The sequence below is a fragment of the Hevea brasiliensis genome, chromosome 16 (genome assembly GCF_030052815.1).
Source record: "Hevea brasiliensis isolate MT/VB/25A 57/8 chromosome 16, ASM3005281v1, whole genome shotgun sequence".
Classification (NCBI taxonomy): Eukaryota; Viridiplantae; Streptophyta; class Magnoliopsida; order Malpighiales; family Euphorbiaceae; genus Hevea; species Hevea brasiliensis.
In genome coordinates this window covers 45,560,678-45,583,942 of record NC_079508.1, presented here as the reverse complement: position 1 = coordinate 45,583,942, position 23,265 = coordinate 45,560,678, and the positions used below count along the sequence as shown (strand labels likewise).

Genomic DNA, 23,265 nt, shown 5'->3' with positions numbered 1-23,265 from the left:
TTCCGGCTCCCTGACCTAATTATTTGACTGGCTTAACAGTTCTTTTTCGTGATTTTCTCTTTTCCACTGTGTTTATAAGGGTCCTAAGGACCGCGGCGTCACTTTTTACGGTTCAAAATTTGAGTTTAAAATGACTTCGCAGTCATTCGCGAGAAGGTCACCCATCGCTGTGACTCTCGGCTAGTTTAACTTCTTCTGTTCTGTTTTTCTTGTTTATACTTAACTAATTGACAATTACTAATTATTTGTGTTTATGGCTTATCTAGTTGTCTTAAGTATGGTTCTAATCCCCTCAGTTGTTCGGACCGACACCGGTCACCAGAACAGTGAAATCTACCAGGCTATGCAAACGGGGGTGTTACAATTCTCCCCCCCTTAAAACAATTTCATCCTCGAAATTTTACCTGGTATCAGTCTTTGAACAGTTGTGGGTGTTGTCTCCTCATGTCCTATTCACGCTACTAAGTAGCTTCCTGGCCTGAATGATGGTTCCTTAGCACTTTAACCAATACTATTTGCTCATCGATTGTTCACCTCGTGTGCCAAGTTTCTTATGAGCTTCTGTAATAATTTAGATTCAAATTCATTTCAATTTTAGAGGTAAGCAAATCTGTATGCTAGTGGATCCGTTTTTCTAGGACCTCGTGTGATCCTATGGATGAGAACTTAGTTTTACTCTTTTCTTATCAAATCTCTTAATCATCTGATATAACCTTCAGTTTAGTTTAGAATATTTTAGTCTTTTCTCGCTGTTGTTTTAACAATTATTTTCTTTGTAGTCTTTTCTTTCTTTAAATCTCTAAATAGCTCTGAATTTTCTCTCCCTCTTTCCCCCCACCTCTTCTTCTTTCCTTCTCTAGTGGAGTATATATAGGGTTTTGGAAAAGAGGTGTGATGGCATTTGGAGTCCTAGGGTGATAAAGAATTTGAATGAGACTGGGATATAGGTGAGGTGTTTCAACCAATAAGAAGACAGGAAAAAATGAAAGGCACCAATAGAGAGTGAGGAAGATGTATGGTAGGATTTGGAGTCCTAGTGTGATAAGGTTCAGATAACTTAAACAACTAGGATTGAAGAATTTGGGTGAGATTGGAATATGGGTGAGGTGTTCCAACCAATAGAAAGAGAAAGAAAGGGGTGACACCAATAGGGAGTGAGGAAGAGAGTGAGGCCAAGGAGGAGAGAGATATTTGTTATTTTAATTTTCAGAAAATAAATTAAATGGGTCCATTTAAAATCATAACTAGGCTTTCTTAGACCCATTGAGCCCAATTAAACTTAATTAGATCCATTTAAGAACTACCCATATTAAATTTAAACAAAACAAAATTTTATTTAAATTTAATTAAATTAATTTCCGTAAAAACTTTATTTTTATTATTATTATTTTTCAAGATCATATCACAGAATTAATAATTCAGCTCAATGCCTCCAATTACATCTTATAGTCATATAATTTTTCATCATCGGATTTCCAACAGTCTCAACGCACATACTTATCGCAAAATAAGAGTCTACAGACCTTTTAGTTTATTAATATTTAATATAAAAATTTGAATAAAATTAATATATATCTATATTTAATTTGAATAAAAGTCCTTCTTCAGGTCTTTTACAAAACGGAATAGAACAAAATAAACATTCTCTCAACCGATGCTAACAAAATCAGGGAATTCTACTTCAATCTTTAGTTAACAATTTTCATTTGTTCTTTAAACAAAAACAATACAATTTGTTTTTACAGCTCATTTCTACTTGCTTTAACTCACATACAATTTGTTTCTGATAATTTTATTCAAGGATTTGATTTCATTAAAACATGTATTTCATTGTATTCCCGCAGGCTATTAAGTCAGGTAGTATATCAATTTTAATTTCAGATGGAAACAGATAGAAGTCGAGTACCATAATTGAATTGAAAAAAAAAAAGGGCCTTCAAGACAATCTTAGAATAACATAGCTTAGATTATAGCATTTTGAAGAAGAAAAAGCAGCAGGTATGTTTGGAGCTATGTGGTGTGTGTGTGTGTGTATCATTCATGCCCACAGATACATTTTTACAGTCTTTGAAGAAAGCAAGGCACATGATTTAGACCACACTGCTAAAAGAAGCAGGGCTAGGAGGAAAAGGTATTTCAATGGTACCTTCCAACATCAAAATCACCTTCCTCATTGAAGGACGAAGTGATGGCTCTTCTTGAATGCACCACAGTCCAATGCAAACCATTCTTTGCAAGGCTTGTTCATCCACTTCTTCTGCCACTTCTTCTGCACTAAATAGCTTAAGCAGCTCATTGGCCTTAAAACAGCTGTAAACCCATTCTGCAAGAATAGCTTCATCATCTGGAACATCCATACTCACACTCCTCCTGCAACATATGATCTCCAAGAACATAATCCCAAAGCTGTAGACATCTGTTTTCACAGTAATGAGTTGGTTCTTATACCATTCCGGGGCAACATATCCCCTAGTTCCCCTGACCCCTGTAAGTGTCCTGCTTTGGTTTGGCATCAACAGCTTTGCCAACCCAAAGTCTGAAATTCTTGCACGCTGGTGTTCATCCATCAATATATTATTGGGATTTATGTCACAATGGATGATTTGGGTCTCACATTCCTCATGCAGATAATGGATGCCTCTAGCTATGTCTAAAGCAATTTGAACTCTTTCTTTCCAACTTGGCTTTGTTTCAGATTTGAAGAGAAAGTTCGCAAGTGATCCATTGCTCATGTGCTCATAAACAAGAAGTATGTTGGATTTTTCATGGCAGTAACCAAGCAGGCGGACAAGATTTCTATGCTGAGTTCTACCTATTGACCTCATTTCATTCTGGAATTCCAACTCTCCTTCACTAGCCACTTTGTCCAGTCTTTTTACAGCAATGACCTTCCCATTCATCAAAGCTCCCTTGAAAACAGTCCCAAAAGCTCCCTTTCCCAACCTTTCATTGAAGCCATTGGTTGCCTTCTCAAGTTCTTCATAGGTAAATGATCTTAGATTGAAATCCTCAACAAATTCTCCATTTGCCTTGTCAGAGAGTACTTTGAATATAGAAACACGGTGTTTGAAAATAAGAGCAACAGAAATTGCTAGAATAATGAGCCCAAAAGTTGAACTTGTAGCACCAGCAACTAAAATACCAATTTGTAGCCCACTCTTGTTATTCTTAGGAATCATAATTGAGGAATCATTCCTGGTTGGCATCTCTCTTGGTCTTTCCTTGCCCCCCATTTCTCCATTGCTAATCTTGATAAGAGTTACCATTGTTTCACCATCGTTATTCTTTCCCCCAAATCGCAATGGAAGCTTTTGTTTTTTGCACTCTTGGTTATCAAATAAGGCAGCTTCACAGTTACAGTCTCTTAAACATTCATCTCCGCACTCAGTTTTGTTGCTAGATCGGACAACAGAATCTGAGTCAGATTCCCATGTGATTCTTTCCAATTCCAGAATAGTATAATTAGTGCTCACACAATCATCTACACTGGATTTTCGCTTGCAGCCCAAATTCTCCTGACTAGGGTTAATGAAATCAAAACCAGGAGGACAAGTACAGTTGGTGTCTTGGTCTAGAGGAATACAATATGAATTCAAGCCGCATAAGCCTTTGGGAAGGCACTTATTCTCATTATCTTGATATGCAACCAACCAAGTACCATTTTGATCCAAATTATATGAATATAATCGAAATAATCCATCTGGATCGATTGTTAAACGATAAATGGGATTACCAAACACAGTTTGCCCATCATTTAGAGTTCGTATATTAAAGCCTCTAGCATTTAACAGGTATAGCTTGCCATCAGTATCAAGATTCAGACTCACATTACCTCCAGCAGGATGTGTAGCTGTATTCCAGTAAAGAGAATCGTCTCCTGCTGCATATTGCGTAGGATACATTGCCAGATCTCCATCTCTATGCATCTTGAGTCGAAATCTTCCAGTTGTATGATTTGTGTTGGAGATGCTAGACACCAGCTCTTCCCCTGCCAAAAGGCTTTGTCCTGGTAAAATGGTGTCTGTTGGAGCACGAAAAGTCTGCCATATAATCCTTGAGTCTGAATCATAGAGTACGAAGTTACCAGAGTCGAGCATGGAGGCAGAGGAAGCAGGCTGAGACGTGTTTGCGAAAGGTATCTGCTGGCCATATTCCCACTGCAAGATAAGCCTGCCATCACTGCTCAAGATCAAGGTCACATCCCTTGGCAATGGTGGGTCATCCCGGTTTGCTGTCCATGTGATAGTTTTCTGTTGACTTTTCGCAAACCAAATCCCAATTGCAAAACCTTCTCCATTTGGATAAAAACCAAAGGCAAAATGGCCAGAATGAGAGGGCCAATATGAGTTGTTAGTCGGAGTGAGAAAAGAACCTAGGCTAACATTGGAATTTATTTGTTGAGCTGTTGCAGTGCGAGAAAATATGGAACTTGGACTTGAAAGAAGAAGAAGAAGAAACAGGAACATTGCATCAATTGTTCAATGTTAAACTTGTTAGGACCCTTGACTCGTACTTCTAAAGGCACAGTTGATCCTTTTACTTCAATTCCTATATATGCAGAAGGAATCAAATAAAATATTAATGATTCACGTTCGCTATGCAAAATTCTAAGTCAACAAAAGCAAAATTCTATCTTTGAAAAGCTAATTTGAGCTTTGAGTAGTCTAACTTCAAGTAGAAAATAAATTCGATAACATTTTTCTTCTCGATAGATACAAAATATGCTAAATGCCTTCCCTAGTAAATGTTTTTTGTCTATATAATTGGGACAACAATTGTTTTTTAAAGGATTGACAACATTTGTATAAGATTTACTTTGCAGTCAATTTGAATTATGAGGACATCATAATTGTCTTTGTTATTGTTGGGAGGTGGGAGAAGGGAGAAGGGAGAAGGGAGAAGGGAGAAGTCTCACATTATTAAAGAATGAAGCTTTTGCTTGCGCATTGCACAGGCATAATATTAATATATTATTTAATTTGAATGAAGATATGGTTGTATAGTGTTTCATATATTTATATTTAATTTTTTTAAAATATTTTAAAAAATATTTGTAAAAGGAATTGTGAAAATATAAAAGAAATAAAATATGAATAATAAAAATAAATTGAAAATGAATATAAAGAATAAGATTGCAATAGAATGGCTTACTGATATTTGTGTAAATTATTTTTCATTTTTTTTAATGTCTTGATTATTAAAATAGCCATCCATGAAAATTTTAAAGATTGAAATAAAATCGTTTCTGAAATAAAAAATATAATATAAAATTTTTAAAATTTTATACAGTAAAATAGTACAAGGACAAAACAAAGACAAAAACACAGAGGCCGCCACATACCTTGTCATTTTAGCTTGAGCTTGGTGGGTTTTCTCGAACTCCATTTTCTATATAAGAGGAAGCATATAAATATAATTAAACAAACAAAATAAACTATGTCTGGTTGAGTTTCAGGTGGAAGGAACAAGAAGACAGAACACAGAACAGAAGAAGGAATGAAGCTAAGCAGCGGAAAGAACAAGAGGGTGATGAGAACAGAAAAAGGATAGATTTGGAGAGAGATTTTAGTGGGAAAGTAAAAATAATGTCTTCTGCCCGCAAAGACTGACTCACTGACACTGACACTCATGGGCAAACCAGGCACTGGGGGTTTTATTTATTTATTTTTTTAAAAATATTATTTAATTTTTATATTTTAAATAAATAAATTATTTAATATTTTATTTAAAACAATGGTATTTAATTTCTATTTCAGACCCTACTCAAAGTTTTTTTTTTCAACTTAATTATTGTAATTTAAATAATATAATTTGTAATTTTAATAATATAAATATTATCTCTCATTTTACTATAATATAAATATTATGTCTCATTTTACTAACAAAAGTTGTTTTAAAATAATCGACAAGGAATTAAAAAAATAAAACATTTTATTTTTTAAAAAATAAATAAATTAAATAATTAATTTTATTAAAATATAAAAATTAAATAGCAACTTTTCATTCTGTTGAAGTTTTCTTTTTTACTAAATTATATATGATTACAAATGGGAAATACGACACCAATCCGTTTCTTGTTCTTTCCTCCCAAGTTTTTGCAGGGAAAGAGAAAAGCTCATATTTAATTGTTTTTTCCAACTAATGGGATTTTTTTTTCCTAATTATATAGTAATATTAATTTCATAAATTTCTTATTTGAAGAATGTAAAAATTTGGGAAAAATAGAGACTTATTTATATCATTAAATAAAATTTAATTTTTATAAATAATAATTTTAAAATTTGAGAATTTGAAATAAATTAATGCATTTAAAAAGAATAATAGATTATCAAGATTTAAATGTTAAGATCATATTTGATAATTCATTATTGAATTATTAACGAACTATTAGCCTGATGATTAGTATCAGCCATTTTTTTAACTTGGGTTTCGTTCGTTTGAAGAAAAATATTTTACTGAATTTTTTTTATTTTTAATATTTAAAAGTGCTTAAAAATTTTAGTAAAAAAAATAGCTTTAAAATAAAAAAAAATAACTTCTAATTTTAAAAAATAAAAGTCATGCTTATGGTCATACTGTTCAAAATTACATGCTTGTCTGTACTCTATATCAACAATATTTAAATTAAAATTTTCTCCTTTAAAATTTAAAAAAATAATAATAAATATTGAATTTGAGTTTATTTTTAAATATTAATAATAAGATTTATTAATTTTATGATAAAATTATTAAGAATTGAGAACTTTGTCTCCATTAATTATTATGCAATACATTAATGTGTGGAGTGGGTGTGAATTTTTATGATTCATTGTATAGACCATATGGCTCAAGTCAAGGACGACTTTGCATGAATTTATATTTTCCAACCCAAAGACTGGAACATGGAAGTCTGACCAAAGGCAAATTCTGGGAAATTCATTTCCATGGAATTCAAATACTTGCTTTTTATTTAAAAAAAAAAAAAAAAACTTTTACTTTTACTTGCTATTCTTCTTTTCAATAAAAGTGCTAGATATGATTGAATTCAAAATGGAGTAAAATATACGAAATTTCCTTCCATTCATATCAAGTCACGAATTTGTGTTTTGGATTTTTTAGGATTTCGAAAAATCATTGTCTGGATGATAATTGTCTTATGATTATTATCTTATGATTATTGATCATAGTGGATCTCATATGAGTCCTGTTATAATCAACGATCAGAATATATTTATTATACATATAATAGTTGTACCGAATAAATTCTGATGGAGTATAAAAAATTTGGGAAAAAATAGAACTATTTATATCTTTAAATAAAATTTAATTTTTACAAATTATAATTTTAAAATTTGTGAATTTGAAATAAATTAATGCATTTAAAAAGAATAATAGATTATCAAGATTTAAATGTTAAGATCATATTTGATAATTCATTATTGAATTATTAATGAACTATTAGCCTGATGATTAGTATCAGCCATTTTTTTAACTTGGGTTTCGTTTGTTTGAAGAAAAATATTTTACTGAATTTTTTTTTATTTTTAATATTTAAAAGTGCTTAAAAATTTTAGTCAAAGAAAAATAACTTTAAAATAAAAAAAACTTTTTATTTTAAAAAATAAAAGTCATTTTTCTAATATCTTTTTTTTTTCAAATTTTACGGTATGATTTTGTGAATAGTAATATAAAATATTAGGTTTATATTAAATAATAAAAAATATTTTTACGAAAAATATTTTTATAAAAAATAATTTTCATAAAAAATATTTTTTACATATAAATTATTTTTCTTAAAATAAATAGAAATTTAAACTTCTTAATTTCTTTCAATTTTATTCTCTAAATAATTTTCAATAAAGTTAGCTCTTCGATATTAATGTAGAAAATGACTTGAATTATTGTTTTTAAAATGTGATATTGTTAAAATTAAAAAGTGTAGAGTATTTATAAAAAAAAATGCTAAAGTTCAATTTTTTTTTTTTTGAGTTTTACCCATTAAAATAGGAACTGAATTATTAATATAATATTAAATATAAAGAATTTAACAACATAAAAATTAAAAATAAAGATTAAATAATGTAAATTATTAAGAAGTAAATTAATATGTTTTTGTGATAAAAAATTTAAAATAAATTCCTTTGTCAGTGAGTTGATAAGGACTGTTTTTTTTCTGAATTTATCTGTATATATATATATTTATCTCTTATAAAAAAAATTAAAAATAGAAAATAAGTGAAAAAAAAATATTTTTTTTATGGGAGGTGTTTTTCAACGTGGAAAATAATAATAATAAATAATTACTCCAAGTTGTTTGGGTGGGGACCTCAGCCAGGTGGGACCCAGCCTAACCAAAACCGCGCTTAGATAATTATTATTTTTGAGTCTTTATTGAATGGAAAGTGAAATATTAAAGCTTGGCCACAAAAATGGAAAAATACAAATAAATGCGAATGGAAAATGTGAAATAATTAATACTCCATTTGTTTCGCATTTTCATTTTGTCTCAAAATAATAGATTAACAAAAAAATATTTTTTATAAATAAAAAATTAAATTATTTTTTTAATTTAGAAGAGAAATTTATTTTTTAAATTTCAATAATTTTATTAGAAAACGAAAATAGAAATTTTAGGTTATAAATTGAAATTTATGCATTGTATTGTTATATATTTTTAAATTTAGATATGACATTTATAATTTATTCTTAGTTTAGTCAAATATTTTTTTATTTTTTAAAATTTTTCTGTTGATTAAATTTTAATTTAATATATTATTAAATTAAATCAATTGAATTGATAAATTTATAAATTGGTGAACAAATTTATTTAATGATTGATCCCATTTTAAAATAAAGTAAAATAGAATATGGCATTATTTTTGTTTTTTTCTCATAATTTTAAGGTGTGAGGATAAAAAAAAAATTGAAAGAATGAGAAGAGAGAATAAAGAAAAATAATTTGTTGAGCGATATTAACCTAAAACATAGTTAAAGTTGAAATATATTTTTTTATTGATTTAATTTTGATAGGGAATTTGAATATAATTGTTGGATCTAGGTGTCTTAATCCATGTTTTGATGATAATAAATAATTAGTGTGTTACTAATATACTTTGAAAGTGTTTGTGTTGAGTTTGTAGGCTCTAGATTCAAAAATACCAAATTGCTTCAAATTAAGATTAAGGAAGAGAAACATAAGGAAGCAAGCATTTATGGGAACCTACAATGTAACTTTTATTTATTTTATATCTTGTAAATCTCATTTTATTAATTATGTTGGCCCAAGTCTAGGGGTACTAAGAATATCTTGCTCAACTTAGTTTTTACCTGATTTTTTATCAAGGGAAAATTAAACAAATTTTTCAAAAATATAAAATTAATTTTGAAAAGTATTTTAGTTGCAAAATACATTGAATTAGCTTTTCAATGGCTCAAACGGGTCAAAAATCCTAGTTCGGATAAAAAAGTTATGAGTTTCTTAAACTCTTAATTTCTTAGTGTCTTTACTAGTAACTTTTTCTTGACAAAGGGGGACTAAAATAAAATTTTCACATTTGAGAAATGCAAATTTGTTTTTGAAAGTGTTTTCATTGAAAAATTTATCAAATTAGCTTTCCAATGGTTTAAACGGATCGAAAATCCGAGTTTCGGTCAAAAAGTTATGCATTTCCGAAACCTAAGTGCCCTTTTGACACTTTCTGTCAAGAGAGCACTTCGACAGCCGAAAGTGAGAAGTTCGGCTACCGATGTTTACTCTTTAAATCATGGTTTTTGAGTGTTAAAAGTCATTTTATCAGAGAGCACTCCAGCAGTCGAAAGTGGAAATTTCGGCAGCCGAAAGTGACTTTTCAAAAGTTGTTTTTTGGCTCTCCAACCTTCGGCAGCCGAAGTAAATAATTTCAGCAGCCGAACCTGAGTTTCTGCAACTTGATAAAACAGAGTTTTGGTGGTTGAATGGCTAGTTTTGCATTTAATGCACTCCCAACGACTATTTTCTTGCAAAAACTATAAATAGGCACTATTTATGACTGGAAACAAGTTTTTACAACAACAATCGTTTGGAAATTTATTGTGTTCTAAATATTTTCTTCATTCTCTCTCTCTAGAACTTCAGCTACCATAGTTAATATTGAGAACTTGATATTTGAGTTGTAAATTCTTTGTTCTGAGAGTTCATTTAAGGTTGTGAGTACTTATTGTAATTTTAAGTATGATAGAGCTTTAAATAGCTCTTTAGTGTAAAAGGATTTGTAAAAGAGCAAAGGTTTGCTCTTATGATGATTGTAAGGGGTTTATTCTTCACCCAAAGAAGAATTTTAATAGAGTTAACTCTCAAGGAGGGCCTTGAGGAGAGACGTAGGCTTGGAATAGCCGAACCTCTATAAATTTCTTATGTTATTATTCTTTATCTACTCTTCTTTGTGTTTAAATTTCTTTTAGTATTTAATTTTGCAATTAAAACCCAATTCACCCCCTTTTGGATTGCTACAAGGGACAAAAATAATTTTAATATTTCATTTATTTTGTAGAAATTTTTTTTAGAAAATTTATTATTTTATTTTTTTAACGTTTAAGATATTCAAAAAAATGACTCAATAAAAAATATTTTTCATATTAAAAAGAAAAATAAGTCATTTAAAAAAAAAGACTTCATCCCTTAAAAATAGAAAGTTATTTTCTGCACTTTAATAATCTTATTAAGGATTTATATAAAAAAATATTTTTCATGAAACAAATAGAGGTTTAGATATGAAAATACTTATATATGCATGACATAAATATATATCATTAATTTAACATTATAATTAATTAATGAAAAATATTTTCATAAAAAATATTTTCTTATAAAAAAATTTCGTAGAAAATATTTTATGTGCGCAAGTTATTTTCTATGAAATAAATGGAGTCGTAAGCCGTACTAATAATAAAAAAAAACAATTATGGAATTATAGACCATAACTCTTTTTCCAACAATTTTGTTTTTTTTATTGCAAGGAATGATTTTTTTTTTAATTTTATTATTAGAGATGTTTTTGTGTTTTTTTAGAGAGATTGAAAGAGTAGAGACTTAAACCTAATACAGATCAAGTGAGTAATATATCTTTAGTCATTAAAGTAAGTTAAATTAATTCGAGATATTTTTGTGTTAATTCTAACTTATTAAATATTCTGAATGAGATATGAAAATTAAAGAATTTATGAAACAGACCTCTTCTTGCGATTTGGTTTAAGCATTTGGCATGCTTATGGTCATAGAGTAGTTCAAAATTACATGCTTGTCTGTACTCTATATCAACAATATTCAAATTAAAATTTCCTCCTTTAAAATTTAAAAAAATAATAATAAATATTGAATTTGAGTTTATTTTTAAATATTAATAATAAGATTTATTAATTTTATGTTAAAATTATTAAGAATTGAGAACTTTGTCTCCATTAATTATTATGCAATACATTAATGTGTGGAGTGGGTGTGAATTTTTATGATTCATTGTATAGACCATATGGCTCAAGTCAAGGAAGACTTTGCATGAATTTATATTTTCCAACTCAAAGACTGGAATATGGAAGTCTGACCAAAGGCAAATTCTGGGAAATTTCATTTCCATGGAATTCAAATACTTGCTTTTTATTTAAAAAAAAAAAAAACTTTTACTTTTACTTGCTATTCTTCTTTTCAACAAAAGTGCTAGATATGATTGAATTCAAAATGGAGTAAAGTATATGAAATTTCCTTCCATTCATATCAAGTTACCAACTTGTGTTTTGGATTTGTTAGGATTTTGAAAAATCATTGTATGTATGATAATTGTCTTATGATTATTATCTTATGATTATTGATCATCGTAGATCTCATATGAGTCCTGTTATAATCAATGATCAGAATATATTTATTATACACATAATAGTTGTACCGAATAAATTCTGATGGAGTATAAATATGTTGGGGGCCTAACAGACAATGGAGTTAGAAAATTTTTTTCTGGCCAACATATCCCCTTGTTCCCCTAATTCCAGTGAGTGTTCTGCTTTGGTCTGGCACCAGCAGCTTTGCCAATCCAAAGTCTTGAAATTTTTGCTCTCCAATGTTCATCCATTAGTATGTTTTTGGGATTTATATCGCAATGGATGATTTGGGTCTTGCATTCCTCGTGTAGGTAATGGATGCCTCTAGCTATGTCCCTAGCAATTCGAATCTTGTCTTCCCAATTAGGCTTTGTTTTAGATTTAAAAAGAAAGTCAGCAAGAGATCCATTTTCATGTACTCATAAACCAGAAGCATATTGGATTTGTCATGGTAGTAACCCAACAGGCGGAAAAGATTTCTATGGTGAGTTCTACCTATGGATCTTATCTCATTCTGGAACTCCACTACCCCCTCAGCCATCACTTTCTCTAGTTTCTTGACAGCAGTGGCTGTCTGCCCATTCGACAAGGCTCCCTTGAAAACTATCCCAAAAGATCGTCTTCCCAACTTCTCCTTGAAGCCATTGATAGTTCTTTCAAGATCCTCGTATGTAAATAATCTTAGAGTGACATCAATAACCAATCCTTCGCTGGCTTCATTGGAGATTGCCTTGCATTCCCGAGCACGGTGTCTGAAAATAAGGGCGGCTGATATTGCTATGACAATTAACCCGACACTTAAACATGAAACAACAGTAATTAGAATACCAATATGCAGCTCATTCTTGTTCTTTGTTGATAAATCATTCCTAGCTTTTGGCTCTGTTCCTCTTTCTTTGCCTCCGAATTCTCCCATTCTCATCTTAATATAAGTCGCCGCTGATTTATGTTGTTCGATTTTCCCAAATCTCAGAGGAAGCTTACGCTTTTTGCACTCTTGATTCTTACATACTGCAGCTTCACAATAACATTCTTTTAAGCACTCCTTTCTGCAAGCTTCTTTTGTACTAGACGGAAGAGTAGAATATGGTTCAGCTTCCTATGATATGCCTTCCAATTCATCAAAAGCCTGACTACTTTCTTTAATATGCATGCAATCATCTGCATTGGAATTCGGTTGGCACCCCAAATTCTTCTAGCTTTCATCAATAAAATCAAAACCAGGAGGACAAGCACATGCAGTGACCTGATCCACCAGAGTACAGTATGCATTTGAACCACACAAGCCAGTGGGATTGCACTTGTTATCAGATGACTGCCATTCCATTTACCAATAGCTGTATCGATCCAAATTGTGTGAATACAATCGGAATATTCCATCTGCATCAATTGTTGCACGACACAAGGCTTGACCAAATATGGTTGTGCTATCACTTAGATTCCTTATATTATTGCCATTAGTATCCAACAGGTACAGTAGATCATTAGTATCAAGATTCAGCAACACATTACCTCTAGCATTTCTTATACACGATCTCCAGTAGAAGTAATCTCTTCGAACTGGATATTCCAGTGCGAACATTTCCAGATTTCCATTCCTTGGCATCTTGAGTGCAAATCTTCCACTCATATGACTTGTGTTGGCGATGCTACACACCAGCTGTTCCCTAGCCACTAGACTCTGTCCTAGTAAAATTGTGTCTGTGGGAGCATCAAAAGTCTGCCATATGATCTTAGACTCCGAATCATGGAGTACAAAATTACCAAAATTGAGCATGGGAGCGTAGGAAGCAGGCTTCTGAATTTTTGCAATGAATTTCGGTTCACTTCCCTGCTGCTGCAGGATGAGCTTACCTTCAATATTTAAGATCCAAAGTAGCATTTCTGGACAGAGGAGGCTCATCACGGTTAGCTGTCCATATGACAGTTCTCTGCTGGATTCTTGGCAACCATATGCCTATAGCAAAGCCATCCCCTTGTGGATAAAAACCAAAGAAGAAATGGCCACTAAGAGATATTAGTGGGAATGAGAGATGAACCTAGGCTGATGATACTTTGTTGAGCTGTTGCTTCACAAGATATTGAACGCAAAAATAGAAAAATTAGGAACATTGCCACAAATTTTGAGGTTACAGCACTTCTAAATTTTGTGATTATGTCCCTTAACTAGACAGAGATAATTAATTAAACCTTTTATTTTAATTTCTCAGCATGTGAAAGGGAAGAAAAAAAGAGTGTTTGGTCTTAAAACTTTTGACTTCAAAACATCTGAAAATATGCAACATGTTGCCCACCAACTGGACAAGATGTGAATGTTTTGTAAACCATTAGCACTACTTGAAGTTGGTGTGCATATTGCTTTTCATATGCATAATGCATAGAAGGGATTCAAGTGGATGTATTATGTACTCTATTATCCAGTCATAAAGCAAATCATTTCACTTGCATCAATCCTGAAGAATGTTTCTCAAAATTGAACTATTTATATTTGTTTTTTGAGCATTTGTTTGCATGTAATTGTGCAACTTTTAGTAATCATATTTTTGTTTATTCACAATAAAATGCCATCAAAAGATATATATATATATATATAAAATAATTAATTTTTAATATGTAAATAATAAATTAAATAAAATATATTAGTCTTTTTATTATCACTAATTAATGAGTGACCTTTTAGTTTTCTTATACTTAACATAAAATTTAAATAAAATTAATATAAATTTACATTTATTAATTATAATTGTAAAAAAAGTAATAAATTTTTTATTATTAATAATAATTCATATGTGTATATTAAATAAATTTCATTAATCTTATTTATACCACTAATTAATATGTGACCTTGTAGGAGGGAGCGTGAGGCAAAATATCATCCACTAGGATTATATCAAATGCACCAGGTAATGCCCAGGAAAGATAGTGAAGTCACAATGGTTTCACTTAAGTACCACCTCCTTAGACAGCATTTTCTAGACATGTACTTCATACAATCCTAATAGAATCAAACCACTGGTAAGTACCATCTTCTCATAACACTACCACGGTACTAAGGATTTATGCTACGAAGGCATAAATAAACAGAAGTCGCCACCCAGGTAAAAATCAGGTATATTCAGTGTTTCTTCTGAGGGTCATGGATGAGACTTACTCCTTGCAGAGTTTCTACAACCGTCATTACCATTTCCCAATGTCTAGGTTCAGGATAGTGGGTACGTAAGGGGAAGGTGTTAGGCACCCTTTACGCCTGGTCTAACCTCATTAATTCGAGTGCCAGTCCTCTACTAATGTTTCTAGAAGTCTTATTTATTATTCCTTTATTAAACTTTATCCTAAAAATGCAATTCTAATCCTACATACGCAAGTAATTCACAAAAGGATTATTGTTTACAAATAATTTTCATGCACAAGTAATTCCTATCTATGGAGTTGCTAATTATTTAAATGATATTTACCAGATGACTAAAATTAATTTATTATTGACAATTTAATTTACAAACAAATTCAATTTCAAATAACTATAAGTTTCTATTTAACCTAATTAATTAATTTTTCACTAAGTTACCCTAAGGATAATTAAACTAAATTAATTATGTAATGTGTAATTTATTCTAATATTGCATAAGGCCCAAACAATTACAACAAAATAAAGATTTCTAACATGCAAATTTATTTTGAAATTACCAAGTATTAAATTAAATTTATTTTATATGCTAAGGTTAGTTTAATTTACAAACAAGATTAATTTTAATTTACAAAGTATTTATTTAAATTAATTACATGTAAAAGTCAATTAAATTAAAAATAAAGTTAATTTTAATTTACCAAATAAAAATCATATTATTACTACAATTTCATACAAATGGTTATTCTATGAATTTAGGATTACTTACTTGTTAGTAATTGCAGTTGCCATTGGGGCAAGCTACCCTTAAAAAATAGCCTTCTCTTCTAGTATGGCAATGATATCTCTAGCTTACTCCGGTTTAGCTCTACATAAGCTCCACGCAAATGCGCTCGTTGGTACTTACCTTAGGGCCACTTACCAATTTTATTTGTAATAAAAAATAAAGAAACTAAAGAAAATTAAAGAAATAAAGAAAATAAGAAAATATTAATAACAATTTACATTGGATTCTAACTCTAGTCTCTTAAAGGGTTAAGATTCCTAATTAGTTATAACTATCTAATGGTCTAAGTCTTCTAACATAATCCAAACACTTCATAACACTTCTTGAATTAAAAGAATACAGAAAAATAGATCAAATATCAATTAAAACCCAAGAAAATACAAGAACATGCATAAATATACAATTTTCAAATTCTGGCAGATTGATAGTAGTAAGAAATCCGATTTTTAAAAATAGTTAGAAATACCTAAAAATCATAAAAAATTACAGAAGATAGTCTACATATCATATAAGATAAAAAAAATTTATACATCAAACAAAACCCTAGCCGAATGGTTTACGTAAATCGTAACTTTTCTAAGTGACAATATCGTCACTTTTCTAAGTGACAAAATCGTACTACTTTTTTGTAAAATTCATAACTCATTAACTACAATAGATATGAATGCAAAACCAATTGGAAAAGATTCATGAGATTCTGACATTAATTTTAGACACTAGATTTTCACAAAAATATTGAGAAACAAGAGAGATATGGGCTCCGCAAGTCCGGTATCCTGCAAATCGGATTTTACAGGAACCTTAATTTCAAATAGCCATAACTTATAAAATATAAAAGCTTTTTCAGTGATTCTTGAGCCTAAAATTAATAGAATTTCGTGAAGAATAGGAATATAATTTTCCTAAAATTTTTACAGATTCAGAAAATAACAAAAACATGAGAGATCAAAAACTGAATATGTACAGAGTTGTTTATTCCTTCAAATTAAACATGATTACATGATCTATATGAACATACAAGATAAATTGAAAACAACGAACATAGAATTAAAATATTGCGTGGCATAATCTTGAAAAGAAAATAATAAAAATTGACCTTCCAGAAATCTTGTATGAAAATCTTCTTAAAGAAAAGAAAAAATAAGGAAAAACTCAAAGAGTCTTGAATATCTCTAAATTTCCTATAGCTTTAAAATATCTCTAAATAGCTTTGAATTTTCTCTCCCTCTTTCCCCCCACCTCTTCTTCTTCCCTTCTCTAGTGGGATATTTATAGAGTTTTGGGATAGAGGTGTGATGGGGTTTGGAGTCCTAGGATGATAAGGTTTAGATAACTTAAACAACTACGATTGCAAAATTCGAATGAGACTGGGATATAGGTGAGGTGTTTCAACCAATAGAAAGACAGGAAAAAATGGAAGGCACCAGTAGGTAGTGAGGAAGAGGTATGGTAGGGTTTGGAGTCCTAGTGTGATAAGGTTTAGATAACTTAAACAACTAGGATTGAGGAATTTGAGTGAAACTGGAATATGGGTGAGGTGTTCCAACCAATAGAAAGAGAGGGAAAGGGGGTGACACCAATAGGGAGTGAGAAAAAGAGTGGGGCCAAGGAGGAGAGAGATATTTTTTTATTTTAATTTTTAGAAAATAAATTAAATGGGTCCCATTTTAAATTCCCGACTAAGCTTTCTTAGGCCCATGGAGCCTAATTAAACTTAATTAGATCCATTTAAGAACTATCCATATTAAATTTAAACAAAACAAATTTTATTTAAATTTAATAAAATTAATTTCCCCAAAAACTTTATTATTATTATTATTATTATTATTCAAGATCATGCTACGGAATTAATAATTCAGCTCCATGCCTCCAATTACATCTTACAGTCATATAATTTTTCATCATCGGGTTTGCAACAGCCTCAATGCATATACTTATCACAAAATAAGGGTTTACAGTTTGCCCCCCACTTTGGCGAAAGTTGAAATCAATGCGAAAGCATTATTCAAGTTTCATCAAAGTGAAACTCAATCTTCTAATAACTATGAAACATTGGCTATAAGGATCGAGTACATCTTGCTCGGTCGACATACTCTATGTTATGAGAATAGCTACGGTCTCATAACCGTGATAACTGTGTCATGTGAAAATCAAGTGCATCATGCTCTGTCAATACACTCTGTGTCATGAGACTAGCTACAGTCTCATGACAATGGCAACTGTGTGATTTGAAATATTGTAGATTCGTATTTAGGACCATGGTCCTAAACTACCTACGTAACCCCCTTACTATCTTGACGAAGAATCAGACCCACTCCTAGTTCGACACTTGAAACTGTGGTGATGCATGTTCTTCTATGCCTTACACACCTACAGGTGACATGTTGATGCGTGTTCTTCTATGCCTTACACAACTATGCTATATGCCCTAAACAATGTCTAAGGACTTACCAAAAACACCTGTCATGAAATGTTATGGGTTCGTATTTAGGACCACGGTCCTAAACTACCTACGTATCCCCCTCGCTATCCTAAGGAAGAATCAGACTCACTCGTAGTTCGACACTTGAAACTGTGGTGATGCATGTTGTTCTATGCCTTACACACCTACAGGTGACATGTTGATGCGTGTTCTTCTATGCCTTACACAACTATGCCATGCTCCCTAAACAACATCTAAGGATTTACTAAAAAATATCTAATTCATGATTTGAAAAAAAAATTAGAGTAATTGGGTCTCAAAACTCTCTCTAATTTTTGTGCTTCTTGTATGCTACTTCCTATCATGGGCATGCTGATTCGCTAGAGATTCCAAAAACTTAGTCCTCTGAGGGACCTCTTTTTGCAAAAACTTTCTTTTAGCCTCAAAATTTTTGAGGAAAATTATTCACTGAAAAGACTTTCTTAAGGTCAAAATACAGTTACCCTCTGATTTTTCTTTTTCTTCTCTCCCCCCTTGGTTTCTGTCTTGACTCATTTCTATTCCATGAACTCAATTCTTTGTGCCCTAACTTTTGCCTGAAATGTCATTTCGGGTTTCATTTCAGCGGGCTTGCTCTAACTTTTGCCTAAGCGGCCCTTTCGGGTTTTCCACTTAGCGAGCTCTCTTTTTCTTTTTTTTGAAATTAGATAATCACCAGGGCATTCACATCAAGCACCTATTCTATCATGCTCACAAGACATGGACTAAATCAAAACAATGCAGTCTAATTACTTAATCATCTGATGTGTCCCTCAAGACACAAACATTCGTAATCATAATTAAATAAAAACTATTTCTGGTTAGTGCAATAAAAAATTCTTTATTTATTCAGGTACACCATTACTCCCTTTTATATTTAGTTTTGCCAAATTTTTAACCTTCTAAAGTTAGAAATAAACTTTATAACCTGCCGAATGGCCTTTTCAAGTTTTCCATCCAGATCTTCTCTCATCTCTCCTTTTGCCTAGACCGCCTTTTACAGGTTTTCAATCTAGCTTTTATTTATTGAAAAAAAATTTTTTTTTTTACCCTTACTTTTGCCTGGACCGCCTTTTATTGGTTTTCAGCCTAGGGGGTCTATCTCACATAAAGTACCGTTTGAGCCTGTCTAAGATGATTGCTTCTTAAAATTCATTCCCATCCAGGTCTGATATTCTTACAGCACCTCCTGACAAGATCTTTTTGACTATGTATGGACCATCTCAGTTTGGCTTAAACTTTCCTCTTAGATCAAAAGGGATGGGCCGAGCTTGTTTCAAAACCAGGTCTCCCTCTTTGATCTTTCTTGGCTTCACTTTCTTATTAAAGGCCCTAGCTATCTTCCTCTGATAAGCCTGCATATGATACAAGGCTCGCATCCTCTTCTTATCAATCAAGGCTAGTTATCTTTTCTGAGCCCACTCATTTTCTGGGATCCTGGCTTCTAGTATCACTCTCAAGGATTTAACCTCTAGTTCAATGGGTAGCACTGCTTCAGTCCCATACACTAAAGAGAATGGGGTTGCCCCCGTGGATGTTCTTATAGTAGTGCGATAACCCTAAAGAGCATAAGGGAGTTTCTTAGGCCAATCCTTATAGGTTTCGACCATTTTTCTCAGAATGGTTTTCACATTCTTTTTTGCTGCTTCTACTGCTCCATTAGTCTGTGGCCTGTATGGTGAGGACTTACGATGCTTATTCTTGAATTTGGCAATTAATTTTAAGAAATCACCTTTGAACTGGGTACCGTTATCTGATACTATCTCATGGGGTACCCCAAACCTACAAATCAAGTTATTTCGCACAAACTTATTTATTTGCTTAGCCCCTACTACTTTATAAGATTCAGCTTCAACCCACTTGGTGAAATAGTCAATTGCCACAATGATAAATCTATGGCCATTAGAAGCCATTGGAGAAATCTTCCCAATAATGTCTATGCCCCATATCGAGAATGGCCATGGTGAAGTCATACTGTAGAGTTCACTAGGCGATAGGTGATTCAAATTCCCATGGATTTGGCACTCATGGCATCTCTTCACGAATTTAGTGTAGTCAGTATCCATGGTAGACTAGTAATAGCCCAATCTTAAAATTTTGCCTACTGATAAGTGCATAATTTATTAATTTTACTTTCATCACATTTAGTGTTTCTAGCGTATCTTTAGGCCTAATTCAGTTGATTAAAGTATAATTATCTATTAGGCATATATTTAGAGAGTTGTTGGAATAATTGTGTTAAATGGAGAAATTTTCAACATTTGCATTAATTTGACTCTTGCTATATTTTTCAGGGTTTTGGTGAAGTCCTAGAGCATAGAAGTGTGGAAGGAAGCTTGAAAAGGTCAAAGGATTGAGAAGCATTGCTGATACAAAGTACACGGGGTGGTGTAAGACCACGGACCCGTGTAACATTCTGCCAGAAGAAATCCAGAGAGCCAAGAAAGAAACAAAGTACACGGGCCATGTAACTTGACCCGTGTAAATCCTAAAGACCCGTGTAACCTTCTGTGCCAATGCAAGACATACTCATTCAGCTCTAGTAAGTTACACGGCCCTGGGCCATGTAGTGATACACGGGCTGTGTATCCATCGACAATCAGTTTCCTGATTTTGCTCCAGTTGCAGTTTTTGACAGAGAGAAAGACTCCTAACAGCTCAGGGACTCTAAAAACCTAACCCTAGGCCATTTATTATAAATAGAAGAGGCAGCCTTCATTCTCCATACATAATTCTAGATTTCTTCAATTTTCTACTTTATTTTTCTGTAAGCCATAAACATGAGTGGCTAAGTTTTTAAATTCAATTCAAGAGATTCTAGTTCTTATGCATGATTTGTGAGACCAGGTTCTTAATTTAATTTATGTCTTTTTAAATATATATTGTTTCTTAATTTTATTATTTTTGATCTATTGAATGATTTGCTAAAAAGGCCTATTAGTTAATTGTTTAATGTGATCAATTGCTAGTTCATCTTCATAATCCGTAATTGTTGTGTAAGATTGAATGTGAGTAGCAAAAATATAAATCGTTGTTCAGCTTAACTACTTCCTGTTCTTAAAGTAATTATTAATTTGATGAGGATTGCTTAATACCAATTCAGTTAATAATTAGAGTCAACAAGAGTGCTGGGCTCGAATTGATGAGTATAGGTATAGGGAAGTTGGGGGTTTTACCTCGCTATTTGGTAAATCTACGTTAAGTATTCATTAAGAGATAATTGTATTTCTTTTGTCTATGATCGAGTCATGCATTGGAATGCGAATCACCTTGGACTGAAGTTTGTTTAAATTAAGAGTTTCATATTTAAATTTAGTTCTTTAATTACCCTAATTTTTTTTTATTTCTTCTGATTTAGTGTTACAACCCTCCCCCCAACCTTTGTTCTTTTTCTGTTACATAAGGGCATAAAATTGAATAATTCAGTCTCTAGGGTTCGACCTGGATTTACCACTTATTGTAGAAAATATTTCATTACTGGTAATTTCAGTTAATTTAATTTCTGGTGGAATCGACAACCATCAAGAATTTTGGTGCCGTTGTCGAGGACTGAAAGTTCATTGGATTTCGTGTTTTTGGTGTTAGGATATTCTGTTATTAACCTTGTTTGTGAAGTGTTGCTGTTTTTAGGTTTTCGATAAAAATTACGGTGTTACTATTCATCGACAGATTTTTTGGTTGAATTAGGAGGGCGCTCTATACTTTTTTTGAAGGAAACGACATTCCGATCAAGACCAATTAATCTTAGAAAAAACAGCTAAACGCTTGAGAAAATTGGCTAAGCAAGCTAAGCAGATTCCTAGTACATTTGAAGGAATCCAATCTCTAAGGGAATTGAGTTCAGATTCGGATTTGCATTCAGATTCTGAAAACGAAACAATGGCTGCTAGAACTTTGAAAGAGTTGGCTACTCCTGATCTAAATTAGTAGCCTTTGTGTATTCAATACCTTGCTTTAAATGTTGCTTTTGAGTTAAAATCTGGACTAATCCATTTGTTGCTTAAGTTTCATGGTCTTTCAGGTGAGGATCCATATAAGCATTTAAAGGAATTTCATGTTGTGTGTTCCAGCATGAAACCTCAAGGAGTTTTAGAGGATCAAATCAAGCATCGAGCTTTTCCTTTCTCACTGGAAGGCACAGCTAAGGATTGATTGTATTACCTTCCTTCTGGATCTGTCAACTCATGGAATGAGATGAAGCGGATATTTTTGGAGAAGTATTTTCCTACTTCTCGTGCTGCCAACATAAGAAAAGAAATTTGTGGCATCCGGCAGTACAATGGAGAGAGTTGATATGAGTATTAGGAACGATTTAAGAAACTGTGTGCAAGCTGTCCCCATCATCAAATAAGTGAGCAGCTTTTGATTCAGTATTTCAATGAGGGAATTCTACCAATGGACCATAGTATGATAGATGCTACTAGTGGAGGAGCTTTGATTGACAAGACACCAGAAGAAGCAAGGAGGCTGATTGCTAACATGGCAGCAAACTCTCAGTAGTTTGGAATGAGAATGGATCACACACCTAAGAAGGTTAATGAGGTAAGTACATCTAACCTTGAGAAACAAATTTCTGATTTAACTTCTTTGGTGAGGCAGTTGGCTGTAGGAAACATGCAAATAGTTAAGGTATATGGAATTTGTTTGGGTTCGGGTCATCATACTGACATGTGTCCTATATTACAAGAGGATGAATCAATGTAACATGCTAATGCAGTAGGAAATTATGGACAGCCACAACGCAGGTATGATCCCTTTTCTAATACTTATAATCCAAGATGGCGAGATCATCATAATTTGAGTTATGGGAATCAATCGGTGTAAAATTGATACCAGCAGTAGAGACCACAAGTGAATCAACCACCTCCACCTCCCTCAAATCAAGGTATGTCACTTGATGAAATTGTTAAGACTTTGGCTAGCAATACACAATAGTTTCAACAAGAGACCAGAAATAGCATTCAAAACATAGAGAGGTAGATTGGTCAGTTAGCTTCATCTGTGAGTAAGCTTGAAGCTCAAGATTTTGGAAAGCTTCCATCACAAATAGTCATGAATCCCAGAGAA

General features: G+C 32.0%; 2 protein-coding genes, 1 non-coding gene and 1 pseudogene across 3 annotated transcripts; all 4 read right to left on the bottom strand.

The window, feature by feature from the left end:
* Positions 1-1,884: 1,884 nt before the first annotated feature.
* Positions 1,885-5,569, bottom strand: LOC131174785 (G-type lectin S-receptor-like serine/threonine-protein kinase LECRK3). The gene is made up of 2 exons (XM_058138734.1): positions 5,342-5,569; positions 1,885-4,548 (listed from the first exon to the last, which is right to left on the bottom strand). The coding sequence occupies exon 2, from the start codon at positions 4,464-4,466 to the stop codon at positions 2,091-2,093; it is 2,376 nt and encodes a 791-aa protein (XP_057994717.1). The 5' UTR covers positions 4,467-4,548; positions 5,342-5,569; the 3' UTR covers positions 1,885-2,090.
* Positions 5,570-11,869: 6,300 nt separating this feature from the next.
* Positions 11,870-13,153, bottom strand: LOC110636984 (G-type lectin S-receptor-like serine/threonine-protein kinase LECRK4; annotated as a pseudogene).
* Positions 13,154-19,757: 6,604 nt separating this feature from the next.
* Positions 19,758-20,264, bottom strand: LOC131174636 (uncharacterized). The gene has a single exon (XM_058138388.1). The coding sequence runs from the start codon at positions 20,262-20,264 to the stop codon at positions 19,758-19,760; it is 507 nt and encodes a 168-aa protein (XP_057994371.1).
* Positions 20,265-22,440: 2,176 nt separating this feature from the next.
* Positions 22,441-22,547, bottom strand: LOC131175165 (small nucleolar RNA R71). Its single transcript, XR_009145327.1, has one exon. It is a non-coding gene; the product is annotated as a small nucleolar RNA R71 (small nucleolar RNA).
* Between the last annotated feature and the right edge of the window lie 718 nt (positions 22,548-23,265).